Source organism: Tachypleus tridentatus, chromosome 9 (assembly GCF_004210375.1).
Source record: "Tachypleus tridentatus isolate NWPU-2018 chromosome 9, ASM421037v1, whole genome shotgun sequence".
NCBI lineage: Eukaryota > Metazoa > Arthropoda > Merostomata > Xiphosura > Limulidae > Tachypleus > Tachypleus tridentatus.
This window is the reverse complement of record NC_134833.1, coordinates 37,858,413-37,873,621: the sequence shown is the minus strand read 5'-3', so window position 1 is coordinate 37,873,621 and position 15,209 is coordinate 37,858,413. Positions and strand designations below refer to the sequence as shown.

Here is a 15,209-nt window from a genome sequence, read left to right as displayed (position 1 = left end):
TAAATTACAAAAATATGCCCTATATCAAATGCCATCCATATATCAGTAATTTTAGGATAAATAAAGTACTTTTTAGAGTATTATTTTTCACTGTTTTTCCTGTTTCAAAATTATTGTTCAAGAAAGTTTACCCAATATATATTTTAAAAAGTGAGACTTAAAGAAGAAAATTAAAAAAAACAACAAACATTAAAACTTTTGAGATATAGTTTGTAACAAACGTTTTTATAGAAAATTCTATACTTTTTGGAAAAGTTTAAAATAACAAAATCTTTTAAAATGTATAATTTCAAATGCACTGTAACAAAACAAGTCATTTTCTTACTTTGTCAAATGTGAACCTTCATCTTTCTGGCCTAAAAACACTACTAGGAGATGTAATAATTCCACTACATACAGCTGAAAAAACAAACAGTAAACACTTAATTTTATGAGTGATGACTTTAAAAATCTAATAATTAATGTATACAAAGATTGCACAAATAATGCCAAGTACTGTTTTGTTTTTTAATGCTGTAAATCACCATAAAATCACCAACATCATGACATTTTACAAACTTTAAAAAACTTGTATAATGTCTGACTTTAAAATGGGGTCCACATTACAGACTTAACATACATGAAAACAGTCTTATGGCTGATTCAGTATAACAGAAATTCACGACTTCCATATTTGATACTCACTTAGAATTGGTCAGTAACCTCAGGTTAATGAGAGAAATATCACTGGTATTTCTCAAAGTTCAATGTACTTTAATTAAATTAATACCCATCATATGTGGTTACTGAGAGAAGCTTATTTTTGTCTCTGTATTTGATAAGTTCAATGTTCACAAGAAATTATACTCACACATATATAAACAAAAAAAGCAGTAACAACAACATATAGCTTCCCACATTTTTTCCATCTTTTCTGGCAACTATCTTCCATCAGGTCTTACAACAGAGCTGTTACGTGAAGCCCAGTAAAGGTATTGCTTGAAATGTTACAATATATATATTTATAATAAACTACATGTAATTTTAACATTTGTATTTCCCTTTAGTTATATATGTATATACACTGCTGACAAAAATCTTAAGGACAATGAACATAAAGAAAAATATGCCTTTTGCATTGTTAGACTCAACCATTTATTTGAGTAGAGCTTTGAAAGATGAAAATAAGAAAAGGAAAAATAAAAATGTACTTTTTTAGCAATTAATAGGGAAAATGTGAACACTATGAAATTAGCCTAAATACTAGCTGGTCAAAAGTTTAAGACCATACTGAAACAAAGCGTTAATGGGTAAACACGTAATGAAATTTAGTCATTTGTGTTCAAGCATTAGCATTGTCAACATCTCCCACTGACAACTCCTGTGTTATATTGAGTAAAAACATGGCAAAGGATTAAAGGTTGACAGAGTTTAAACGTGACAGAATTGTTGAGCTGCAAAAGCAAGGTTTCTTAATATGCTATCTCTGGTGAGATTGGGCATAGTAAAACTGCTATTGCAAATTTCTTAAAAGACCCTGAGGGATACAGAACGAGAATATCAAGTTGTCGGCCCAAGAAACAATTGCCAGCATTGAGCAGGAGGATTTGACAGGTTGTCCGGCAAGATACCAGCCAATCATCAAACCAGTGTAAGTCCCTTACGAATGCAGAATGCAGCTCAAGAACAATAAAACGGCATCTACAAGAGAAAGACTTTAAAAACCGTAAATGTCTTCAGAGGCCACGCCTCCCTCCACACCACGAAACAGCTTGGTTAAACTTTGCTGAGAAGCACCAAACATTGGGATGCAGAAAAGTGAACTAAGGTTTTGTTCTCTGATGAGAAAAAAATTAATTTGGATGGTCCAGATGGCTTCCAACATTACTGGCACGATAAGGATATCCCACCGGAGACATTTTCTACACGACTCAGTGAAGGAGGTTCCATCATGATCTGGGATGCTTTCTCCTTCCATGGAACAATAGAGCTTCAGGTTGTACAGGGGCATCAAACAGCAGTTGGCTACATTGGCATGTTGGAGAGAGCATCCTTACTGACTGAAGGCCCCGCTTGTATAAAAATGACTGGATCTTTTAGTAGGACAATGATACACTGCACAGTGTCCGCAGGACAAAGGACTCTTTCATGACAAATAACATGATTCTTTTGGACCATCCAGCATGTTCGCCCAAACTGAATCCCATTGAGAATGTTTGGGAGTGGATGGCAAGGAAAGTCTATAGAAATGGACGTCTATTTCAAACAGTGCATGATCTTTGTGAAGCTATCTTCACCACTTTGAATAACATTCTAGCCAGCCTTCTGCAAATACTTATATCGACCATGCCAAAGTGAATTTTTGAGGTTATTCACAATGGCAGCCGTGCAACTCACTACTGAGACCTCTTGTTGGGCATTTCCTACCCTGTTTAGGACTACTTTTTGGTGTGGTCTTAAACTTTTGAGCCAGTATTTAGGCTAATTTCACAGTGTCCACATTTTCCCTATTAAATGCTAAACAAGTTTTATTTTTATTTTCCCTTTTCTTATTTTCATCTTTTGAAGCTCTACTCAAATAAGTGGTTGAGTCTAACAATGCAAAATGCACATTTATTTCTTTATGTTCATTGGCCTTAAGATTTTGGCCAGCAGTGTATATATATTTAATAGCATATTGTTAAAGCTGAATTTTTAATGTTGTAATTCAAATATCACCTAAACATGGCTGTGGGTCTTAGTGAGATTAATATCAAATCTTATATATATTAAAAACTGTAATATCTGCTTGAGCATTTGTCTATTTCCTGTTCAAGGCACCCTTGTACAGTGCTATGATTCAAAAGCCACACATACAGGCACAGCTCAACATCTCAACATTCAAGTTTGACATAATGGGAGAACAGGCATGAATAATGTTGATGCCAAATGTTATTTCACAAGCAGGATATTCTACACTAAACTGCTAGTATTTAATCATACCATCATTCACATTTCAAAATGTGACATAGCTTAAGGAACAAAAATGTAGATTTACTGCATGTTATTGTTGAACAGATCTTAGCATGACTGAAATACTTGACAATTACTTTTTGCAATGGATGGTCTGAGTAGCTCAGAGCTTCTGCTCTGAACAATACCAAGAGTGCAATAAAATTAACCTATTGAAAGTCCATAAAATAATTCAAATTAATAGATGAACTTAAACTTTTCCTGCAACTGAGGATGGGTACTTTTGATGGTGGTTTAATAAAAAAAAAGAAGCCTAGAACACCTAGAAATGTCTTAGGCTGTGATGTAATGTATTGTAGCATAATCAAAGCTAGATTATAAACATGAGGCAATTAAATGTGAAGTGGGGAGAGTTATTTCAAGATACAGTTGAACCAGACAATATGTTTTCATGAAATATTTGGAGCTGTGTTAAATAACACGCATCTTAAGTTACTGTTTAAAAATAAGTTAATTTTGTGTATGTAACATAGTAAAGTTTAAATGTATTTTGCAATGTAGGACTACAACAAGAACAAACAAGTTTTCAATCTTGTACAAATAACTAACATATTTTATAACAAAATTAATGTTTTCTTAAACTCACCTGAAAGAGAGGATAAACTGTGGTATTGTGAAGAAGAAAGCTCAGCTCACGAAAATGAGAAAAAGCTGTTGCCCAAGGTACGTAATGTATTTCTTTTTGTAAGTAGTTTGCCATGTCTAACACAATGCTGCTGTTTAACAATCCTATTCTAGAAGAAGAAGAAAAACAAACAAAAAAGTAGGAATTTTGCACACATAATTATGCTGAAAAACTGCAACAAAAATATAATATTGAGTTACATTAAAGTCATCAAATATGTCTATAAGGTTAAAAATGCCACAAATACTGACATAATTGTCAAAATATATAATGTGTTTTATGTGCAAACTATGAATCTTAAGATATTCAAAAAACACTATGTGTACTGTAGTTTCAGTAGTCAAAGCTGCCTTACTAATTGCAGCCAAAAAATTAACCCTTAAGTTCAGTTAGTAAGAGCATATATTTTGTCACTTTATTCGATTAATGGGAATAAAGTACCAGAAGAATCTATGGTTAGGCTATAATACATTTATCACTATCACAATTAAAACAGAAAAGTAGCCAATAAAAAAGAAAATATAGCACCTGTTTTTTACAAACTTTCTAAAAGGTATGTCCCTAGATCCCCACAGCATTAGCATGGTTTCAACGGTTGTTGTGCTTCACACACTATGTGTATACATTTGATCTCTCAATTTTGAACTCCCTTTCAAGCACTGTGCATTCAGGACTGGTACTATATTGAATGGCACTCTGTAAAAGGTCCTGGCATATGCACTTTGCCCCCCCTTCATACACAACATCATAAGGTTAATTGAGATAAAGCTGTTGCCCAAAGATATACTTTTTATTTCTTCTCACATGAAGCATAACATATCTAACAAAATATTGAATATTGCTGTTTAATTTTTCTATTTTAAAAAAATTACAGTGTTACTCTATTTGGTTCATGAATTCATTTTGTGTGATATCACTCTAAGTATCATACTAAGTAAACTATTAATATACAATGAAATATGAAAAAAAGTTTTGGATAAAAAACAAACATAAAGAATAAAAAACAAAAACACATGTATAAAAGTAAAATCTCTCTGGAATTATATTTATAAAATACACAACAAAAAAATTCACGGTTAATTTTCAACACTTTATTGTGAAATACTAAGTATGTATCTTCTAGGTTAATCTATAAATGTTTGAAAGCATATTTAAAGGGTTGTTTGATAAGCACATACAATAAATTAAATAGCTATTATATAAACTTTATAGAAGTAGATGTATGTAAAGAGCAAAGTTTGAAGTGAATCAAGATGGTCAGAAGCATTTCTGTTTTTTACCTTTATCTTTTTATTGACCCCTTTTTAGTTTCATTTACTAAAATCATTCAAGTATCTTTAGCTGTTTATGATGAGTCATTATTCTTTAGTGAAAAACAAATTCAAGTAGAGAAATTATAAATGTATCAACTCTGAACATTATTAAGATGGATAACTCATAAAATGAACTTGTGGGTTTCATATCATTTTATTCAAAGAACTGTAATGAATAATTTTTCATAGAGTGTTTAGTATGGTTTCTGGGCTTATAACACGATACAACTATTTAATTTAGTCGTTTTTAAATCTATACTATTGATAATTGTAATGGAATGTACCGTGCAAGAGAAAATCCATCATCCAGAAGATTGGCCCGATCTCTAGCATGCAGTTTCTAGAGTATAAATAGACAAAATTCTATCATATTTCATCATATTTTCTTTATGGAACAAGAAAAAAATAAAATGCATTATATTGAAAACTTGCACCAATGTCAAACAAAATAGACATCTCAAAAGCACTTTTGAAGAAAATAATGTCTAAAACGATAATATGAATTTAAAGTATGCATATAGCTCCACAGGATTTATAAAAATTCATCAAGCTATACAATAGGCTTGAATCTGTCTAAGAGAAAATATTATAAACCAGTACTATCAACTATTTTTGACATCTAATTTCTAATTGTTTTTGAATGTTGTGGAAGCTATTTGAAGAACAGTACTATATGATGCTACAAAATGGAGGATTTGATCTATTTCATTACGGATAAAAACATTTATCTAATAATGAGAACCAGAATTTTCAAAGGAAACAAGCATTGTAAACTCTTGGAAAATTATATAATCTAGTCATTTTCCAACAAAACATGATTTGCATTCAGACTACTTTATTTGCTATACATTAATGTAACCAGCTTATAATCTACTCTATTCAACTGTATTTAAATGTTACCTACAGCTGTTCTGAAAGCTGTGTTTCATTATTAATTGTTCAAACTACATGATGTAACATCATAAACAATGTGAATGAAGCATACAGTGATAAAATCACTAACAAAGTAATAAAAGCAAGCAGATAATTATAGATTTTTTAACAAATATAGATCTGTACTTTGAAAATAGTATAAAATATCTAAAAGAGCATGTAAGTATATTGTTTCTAAACACAACTTTTTGGAACTGCACAGAAATATACAATTATACACATTTTTCAGATTATTATGGAGTTTGTAATCCACAGTTTGTCAAATGTAGTTGTGACCCCTGTTTGTTTTTTGTCAGCAGCTAAATATACAACTACAATTAATAATAAAAGTTTGAATGCATAGTTCTGTTAGTTGTTTCTATTGTGACACTTGTATTTTCATATAATCACCAAACATTGAAACTATGTAAAAGTCATTCTTATAAATCATATTCATCTGATTAGTAGTAAGAAAATGACTTCTCTACATCAACAATAAAAATAATTCATTATAATTATGGAATCAAACCCATTCTTTGCCATAAGCAAGATTTTTATTTAATGATTCATAATATAAACTAACCATTGTCTGCTTTAACCATAAGAATGCCCATTAATTATAAAAATCATTACAAAACTTTAAAAATTTTCCCACCCTTAAATGATCTTTCAGTGTAATATCCAGTATCAATACATATTCTTGATGTACTAAATCCAGACAGATAGTCCAACTTTCTTCTCTCATGATAAAAAAACAACTGTTACAGATTCCAAATATTAACATATCTATATTTATTAACACTCCTACGAAAAGTGGGGCCTAATAGGCCCCAGAGCAACTTGTAAGGTTATTAATATTAGGCTTATAATTTTGTATTAATAGCCAAGAGCATGTAAGGTTATTAATATTAGCCATTTAAATCCATTAATGAATGGATTAACGAGATTCCCACTCTATATTTATTAATATGACTTTTGACAGCATTACAGAGCTAAAAATAGCAACAATATAAGTTAGTACAGCATATGTAATGCAGACATAAAACTTATTATTTCTTAACAGTATGTAAGTCCATCAAAAATAATGGGAAACTTAAGCCTACCAAATTTGAGTCCTCCAATATGCATTTATAGCTTTATTACCCATAAGAGAAACAAAGGACCTTCTATCCTCAAGGAACCAAATTGTACCACAAGCAATATCTCCTTTACCTAAAAAGTGTATCTTTCTGGTACTGGTCCTTGTTACAGCATTCATTCATCATAGTTATTTTTTTTTAATCACATCAATTGCACTATTGCAACAGTTGTTTTGAACCACACTTTTCTGTAAATACCCAATCATTATTCAAAAACTTCTCTTCACAACAAACAGCAAATTAGTTTCATTTGGTGTTAAATAAATCCTTGGTACAATAACTCCATCATCAACAGGCTTTTGCATAGCTGAAAAACTGTCAAAATTTAGGAAATATTCATGTCTATGTTACAGATTGAATAAAATGTGAATAGGGAATGAAGAGACAAAGTATTACAGTAGAAAAAGTGAAACTGGACTCATGTAACTCAAAAAATTCAGAGAACCAATCAAAACTTGGCTTTTATGATTATGATATGTTGAAAATACTATGACTTAATTAGAATATAAAAAATGTAAAATCTCTGAGCAGATTATCTAGTTTACAAACAAGACAAAAATAACACAACCAAAGTATGGTCCAAAATTCAGAGAACCACATCCTTTTGTGTTTTACCTTAAAAAAAATAAAAGTCTATAAGTAATTTTTTTCAAACACACTATTTCACTCTGTGTTAGTAAAATTTTCTATTGAAAAATAACTATTATACTCCTATTAAAAACCATTTCATAGACTAGAATGCAACATAAATCTAAATCTTGGACATTTTAACAACACAGATAGCAATTTGCATATTTGCTTGTACATAAGGTTCATGATGGATTAGCCAATTGTTCATAAATATGCTACCAATCTGAAAAAATTCATTGGTAGTTAATATTTAATGCTTTACAAAAACAATAACATCAAGCTGCATTTTTATAAATTTTAGTACTTTAATATATAGTTTACACATAAGCACACATTTCATGGAAGCAGAACTACACCAATTGAAAACTAATAAATATGAAATTCATGGTGGTCTGAACTCAAATTTGGTAGTTCTGGGTGTCAGGCTTCTGAAGTTTTACACTCTTGTATCTCCTTTCTATCATGAAAAACAATTAATGAATTATTAATCATCTGATACTGTATAAACACGTGATTAATATTTTTAAAATATATCTTACATCTGTGTTCTTAGGAGACAGAACCAGATGCCAGTTCATTTAATGTTAGAGGTATTTTTTCAGAATCATTATTTGATACACTTTTAACAAAGAGAAGTGGTGTAAATCAAAATATTATCCATTAGAATTACATTCAAGCATCCAGTCACAAATTAAGATAAACTACTTGGAAACATCATGGCTAATTACTGTAATAATGACTGATCAAACACACAAGTAACCAATTTATTTGTTTTTAGTAACACTTTATATCACAGGTCAGGATCCAGCAAGAAGTCAAACATGATAAACAAAACAACTGTAGGTTTTAATTGTGCACATAATGTTTTTGAAAACTATTTTGAAATTATAATATTTTATTATATTCTGACTTTATTTTACCAAGTGATCTTGATGTAACACTTCAGTAAAGGTTCTCCATTCATTCTCTTCATACATCACACGGTATAAACCAGTCTGATTCACATTCAGTTTGACCCATTTGGTGTCTTCTCCAACAGTGATAGTTCCTAAAAAAGTTACAATGGTGCAAAGAATCTCAAGTGAGGCCAAATTAGACCTTAGCTCAGAAAGAATGTTAGAGAAACTGTAAAAATGATGTGTTCATCTTTACTGCACCTATGATATAGATATATTACACAGGTTTCATTGTCTTGAAATTTTTACATTTTCTTCTTTAATTATTTCTATATGCTGAATCTGAAAACAATATCCAGTTTTCTCTATCACCTAGAGGTTTTTCATAAAATTTTATTATGTAATACATAAAAGAAAAAAATACAACATGTAGTTTTGAAACTATAATATGTAGATTTCAAAAAAATCAGGATGAAAGAGGATGCATATTCATTTGACATCATTGTTCTTTCCTTATCTTCAGTTTGTTTGTATTTTTGTTAACAAACAATAAGAAGTAATGCTCAAGTGGTACACAAAATTATAATTTTATCGAAGTAAGTTCTTTCTTTCTTCTTCATTTGTAAAATATGTTTAGATGATAGAAATAAATAAATATTTTCAAAATACACATAGCTGAATTATTGAATAATCCATTACTAAAACCAAAACAACTTCTATGAAGTTTAGAATTTGAAGGTCTGTGTTATTAATTGAGTAATTTGAATTCTAATATCTGAACACATCTTGCTGTTAGTGTGATATACTACTATTATACGAGGTCTGTTCAAAAAATACGCGGACTGACGTCATAAAACAAAATGTTCTTTATTTAGAAGTTACAGGTCTGGAACCCTTTCCAAGTACTCTCCTCCCCAACGCACACACTTGTCCCAATGGTATTTGCACTTGTTGAAACAGTCCTGGTACACTTCTTTTGTAATGTCCTCCAGCTCCTTCGTCGCATTTGCCTTAATCTCGGGAATTGTCTCAAATCTTCTTCCTTTCAAGGGTCTTTTGAGTTTGGGGAACAAGAAAAAATCGCAAGGAGCAAGGTCAGGTGAGTAGGGGGGGGTGGGGAAGAACAGTGATCTAGTGTTTGGCCAAAAACTCACGAGTTCTGACGGCTGAATTTCGCAGCAACGAGGTGCATCTTCAATTTTTCAGTCAAAATCTCGTAACAAGATCCAACTGATATCCCACACTCTTGAGCAAGCTCCCTGACAGTCAGATGTCGATTTGCCCGCACCAGGGTGTTGATTTTGTTGACGTGTGGGTCGTCAGTTGATGTGGAAGGACGTCCAGGACGCTCATCATCTTCAATGGACTGTCGACCATCCTTAAAATGTTCATGCCACTTGAAACATGCTGTACGCTTCATAGCAACATCACCGTAAGCCGTGTTAAGCATATCAAAAGTTTCAGTTGCAGATTTTCCAAGTTTAACACAAAATTTCACAGCAAGTTGTTGGTCCTTTAGGTCATTCATTCTGAAATCCGCCAAACGAAAAAATCGCACTTCACTTAAAACCGCGTAGCTAATACACAAATGAAGATATCTGCAATCGAGAAATGGCATCATAATCAGCTGATCTGTGCGAACCTAGTGACACCAAGCGGATTCCCCTGGAACCAACTGGAGCTGCGCAATTCAAACAGTCCACGTATTTTTTGAACAGCCCTCATAAACTTCCAGAATATGTAAGGTTTATATTTGCTCAGGTCATTTGAAAACAAAATGAAAAGTGGGATGACTTAACAAGTCTTACATATAATTGCTCAAACTGTTTATAGTTGGAAATAATATCTCCAGAACTCAATCTTCATAATAACTAAATATAATAATATATATTTGTAGGGGAAAAAAACGATATAAAATTTGAGCACTGAAATAAATGCTCTATATAATTTTATAAATCTTTATAAAAGTTTTTATGCATATATATTCATTTGAAGTATAGACAAGTGACACCTTGTTCTAAATCCAAAGTTTATATATATACTTAATCATTATTTGACAAAAGTTACTTATAAATGGTCAACTTTTGATCCAACTTTCAAAACCTAGCATATACCTTTGGAATGCCCTGATGGTGATATAGGGGATACTACATTCAGGTTTAACTCCTCTGAGGCCCTTATGTCACTTCCTGGGGCCCCTACAACATTTATGTCTTCTTACAAGTTAAATTTTTTACCAATCCCAATGAAACTCAACATGTACCTTTAGGACCCCATAGGGAGTGTTATAGGAGGATCAATATTTTGGTTTGACCTCTACTTCATCCCAAGGTTCCTGTGTTTTCCAAGTTTTATTCTATTGAACTTTACCAAACTTTGAAAGCACTTACAAAACATCCCAACAAGCGATGTTGAATCTGAACCCACCCTAAAACTTTTATTGCAGTCAGATAATTTTAGTTTCCTACCAATTAATGCTATGACTTGTTTTATTTAAATGTTCAGCTAAATCTAAATAAGATGTTTTACAATACAATATAAATAAGTTCCTCAATCCTTAATTCATTTTTATTTGTCCAATATCTTTCACATTATATTCATAGAAAATTCCATAAATAACAAATTTGTCCAAACCAATAAACAAGATTTCTGACAAGATTAGCTACAATCCCACACTGATCAAAAGGAAGGACTAGTGTAAGGAAAAAAACAGACATACCCCCCAAAAGTGTCGAAAGGATACCTTAGCAGATGAGAGAGTCAGATCTGAAGAGAGGAATTGCACCATTTCTGAGCATGGGAACTTGACATCCAGTATTGATAGGATGTCTATGGCATGCAATCAGCTCCCCCAACTGTGAAACAGGCCCAAATAACAATCACATTCCCATAAAAATAGAGAACAAGGGATAGTCAAGGACAGAACTGGAAAAATTCCACACACAAAAACTGTGACCCACAACACAGACAGAGGAAAATGAGGGAGGAAGAAAAAAACCTGAAATCTGTGTGAGGCCTTACATTGGTTACTTCACTCAAAATCCAACATCAGACACCAGAGTACTAACATCCATGCAACAGTAAGATGAGGTGTCAAAATCTGTATTTTTAGATGGCACAACTCCAGTGATTTTAAATGGATAAATGGTATCAGAAAGCAGGACACAAACATGTGTGGAGAAAGGGCATGTAATGTAACCTTAATATATCAGATAGATAGCTGGGATGGTTGTTTGTGATAAAAGACCTCGAATGAATTGAGGAATCCAAAAAGTACTGAGGACTCAAAGAATACTTAGCTGCCAGTACCAAATGGTAGTTAATAAAGCTGCCATATAAAGAGCTATTATTGAAGGTGCAAAAACTCTTGTCAAAGAGCTAGGTCAGAAAACAAGTTATGGTAGGCACTTCTGATCAAAATGGGTTCAACATCTTTTCAATACACCATTCTTGATGTATATACCATTTCCATTGAGAAATGCCTATTAAAGGACCAAGGAATAAATAAAAGTGACATAGATACATACCAGCCTTTGATATTAAACCCTGGTGCTGTATGAAAGATTGCTTAATTTCTATGCTTGAAGCTAGAGACTTTGAATAGCTGGGCAAGTCCTGTCAAATCATGGCTGCCTCCACAGAGATGGCCTAAGAAGAAATGGATACTCCTGAAGGTACTGCAGAAGCAGAAACCAGGATGTAGGTGCTATCAACAAGCCATGATAATGGGTTGGAACAAACCCAGTTAATACCTTGAGTAAAAAATAAATAGTAGGGAAGACTGAGAATATTAATCCTAACCCTCTCCTATTCTAATGAATTGCTTCCATGCTTAAAGGTTAGTCAACTCTCTCATCACAGCTGCAAGTTGAGGGCCAAGCCAACAGAATCTAGCAATCAGTAATGTATTGTGTTGTGAGAATCTGTTTGGGTTGAGAAAATCAATCTGTTACTGCAGTCATCACCCATGGAGCATGTCAGACTAGTACAGTGATATGACAGAAGTGGTTCCAAGAAAAGAGGTACAAGAGAAACACAAAACACCATTACTGAATTGTCAAATTGAAGCCTGATATGTTTCCCCATAGTAAGCTCAGACCACGATGCATTATCTTTGGAAGAGCAACAAGGACTAAAACAATATGTAGGAAAATCTTGTCAATTATGGGTAGACCCTGAAATTCTTTTAACCCATCCCTGAAGCAAGGCATTCTTGAAGAGATGGAACTTTGGATGAGGGATTGGTATAAAAACTCATACCTTAGCAGCATCTCAACTTAATCCCTCAAGATAAAAAAAATAATCATGATCAAGAAAATTGGGAAATACAGGAAATCAGTCTGTATGAAAAGGATCACTTGCAGACTCATCCCAAAAGGCATGAGGGATTTGAATGAGATCACATTCCAAGAAGAGAAAGAAACTTCTGTGAGTGGGAAAAGGGGAGTTTAATAAGAATCGAGTTTCCTGTTTCATAGCAAAGAGGCAAATGTGAGTTAGTTAAGACTGATTGAGAGAATAAATGAAAAATCAAATATCCAGACTGACAACATATTGAATTAGGCCAAGATGGTTTCTGAAAGTAGAATCTGGGTGTGCTGTTCTGACAATAGACAAAATGGTATTAGCAGCAACCAGTCATCTATGGAATGGCATATGCACAGAGTTATTGAATGGAGGTGACAAGAGGAAACCTGTATGAATTGACAGAGCCAATGTAAAGCGTATGCTAGGCCAAAGGTAAAAATTCTTGAACTGTATTACCTAATTACTGTGCACACAAAAAAAACCTTAAAGTGGTTAGGCACCACCACTACAGCAATGTGCAGATGGGAGCCTGGTACAACAAATCTGGGCATCTAAAACCTAAAATCCCAATAAAAAATAACAACACAGACTGGGGAATAAGTAGCTTATGAAGTTATAAACTTAGGAGAATTAAGGCATTGATATAGACAAAAAAGATCAATGATGAACCCAAATATCAATGGGTCTTTCAAGGACCAAAAATGATGTAAATGAAACCCAGAAAGAACTAGCACCTTTTTCTCACTACCCCAACACCAGCCAAACACTGATAGCCCTCAAATTTTATTCCATTTCACGAGGATTTACTGCAGATGGAAACACTACAGATTGGGTAGATAATAGTTATGAAAAACTGACACAAGGGCCTGTCATGCTCTAGGATCTGTGGGTCAGGGTACATCCTGTCCAGAAATACTTGGAGTCTAGCCCCCATGAACCCTAAAGGCATACGATAAATATGAATGCCACTGGCGATGATCCAACTCTCTTCTTAGCCCCTTCAACAATTCATTGTCCCTCCCATGGTATAGAGCCTAAGACTCAACACAGTACCCCAAATGTAGCCTGACCAGTAACTTATATAATAAAATTATAATCTCATTGACTTGCATTCAATATTTATGTAGAAATAACTTTAAATCCTAATTGCCCTGTCAATAGCAACAGCACATTGTTTCAATGGCTTAACACACTGATCAATCACTACATCAAAGAACCTCAAATTCAGGAAAAGTTTAACCAGCATTTCAGTTTTTGGATTAATAACAAACATTTACACCAGTATTTCATTGTTAGGTTTCCCCTCAGTTAACATTATGTAAAAATTTAGTCTCGATAAAAATTCGAAATGTAACTAAAATTGTAATTTTGGTTATATCACCAAAAATTATATCACACATACCAATTATTTTTATAACAAAAAGAAACTGTTTTTTCTGGATGGTTTGGTTTGTGCAGGATATATATATTTTTAATGAAATAATCAACCTTAGCATAACTGTAAAAAATAAACTGTAGCTAAATAACTGCTGTAATAAGAAATGACAAATTTTATAAAAATATACAATTACAAAGTAACTTAACATTCATTTTCACCTATAACATCCTATGCTTTTGTTGACTTACCATTGACTGTACTCAACAAGACCTTCTGCACTTCTGCTGACTTGTCAGTAATGAAAGTAATTGGTATATGCCACTGATAATTATAAGAAGCATTTTGCTCAAAACGTTCACCGTGTTCTGGTAAGGTAACAACAAATCTTTGCTGCTTTACATAAAGTGCCCCTCCCTCACAAGAAACCACTAATAAAGGAAATCCTTTCTGCCATGTCCAGGTGCCCATGAGGGTGCTAATATTGATCTGTAAACTACTATCCATTACCTAAAAAAACAGGATTCTTTAGAGGTTTTGCTTCAGATTCAAAATAATACTTTAGCATATACTGAGTACTGCAAATTTCAATAAAAAAATTAAATGTTCAAAACAAACACTTATGCTTATGTAAGATAACACAAAATGAGCTATTTACTCAGTAATAAAATATTAATTTCAATTAATAATGTAATTGAGAATTGATTTTTGTACTAAAAACAGTGACAAAATAAATCTAGCTGAACAATCAATTTGTAATTGGTAACGAAAACATTTGAACAGAGAATCAATGATAGAATTAACTTATAAAAGTTCACCATATTTACATGTAAATTACAAACTCAAAAAGCATAAGCAGAAACAAAATACTGAATCAATAAATGAAATTTTCCAGAAAAACATAAAGAACAGCTCAAACAACTTAAGCATACTATGAAAAATATTGAAATTTAGCATTTTCCTTACTTGAAAATATCTTTCAAATGAATAATTACCTCTCCACAGAACAGATACTTAATA

At 32.5% G+C, this 15,209-nt stretch overlaps 1 protein-coding gene across 5 annotated transcripts in view; it reads right to left on the bottom strand.

Annotated features, from left to right (window-relative positions):
* The window catches only part of LOC143225082 (glutamyl aminopeptidase-like), a 58,892-nt gene that overhangs the window by 14,674 nt on the left and 29,009 nt on the right, over positions 1-15,209 (bottom strand). For all 5 annotated transcript variants that reach the window (XR_013013603.1, XM_076453812.1, XM_076453810.1 and 2 more), the window contains 5 exons: positions 14,441-14,699; positions 8,531-8,658; positions 5,214-5,269; positions 3,578-3,725; positions 326-399 (listed from right to left, as the gene is read on the bottom strand). Coding sequence is in view for 4 of the 5 variants with exons in the window: in XM_076453812.1 (XP_076309927.1) it covers positions 326-399; positions 3,578-3,725; positions 5,214-5,269; positions 8,531-8,658; positions 14,441-14,699 (665 nt within the window). In the remaining variant the exon portion in view is untranslated. The remainder of the gene's footprint in view (positions 1-325; positions 400-3,577; positions 3,726-5,213; positions 5,270-8,530; positions 8,659-14,440; positions 14,700-15,209) is intronic.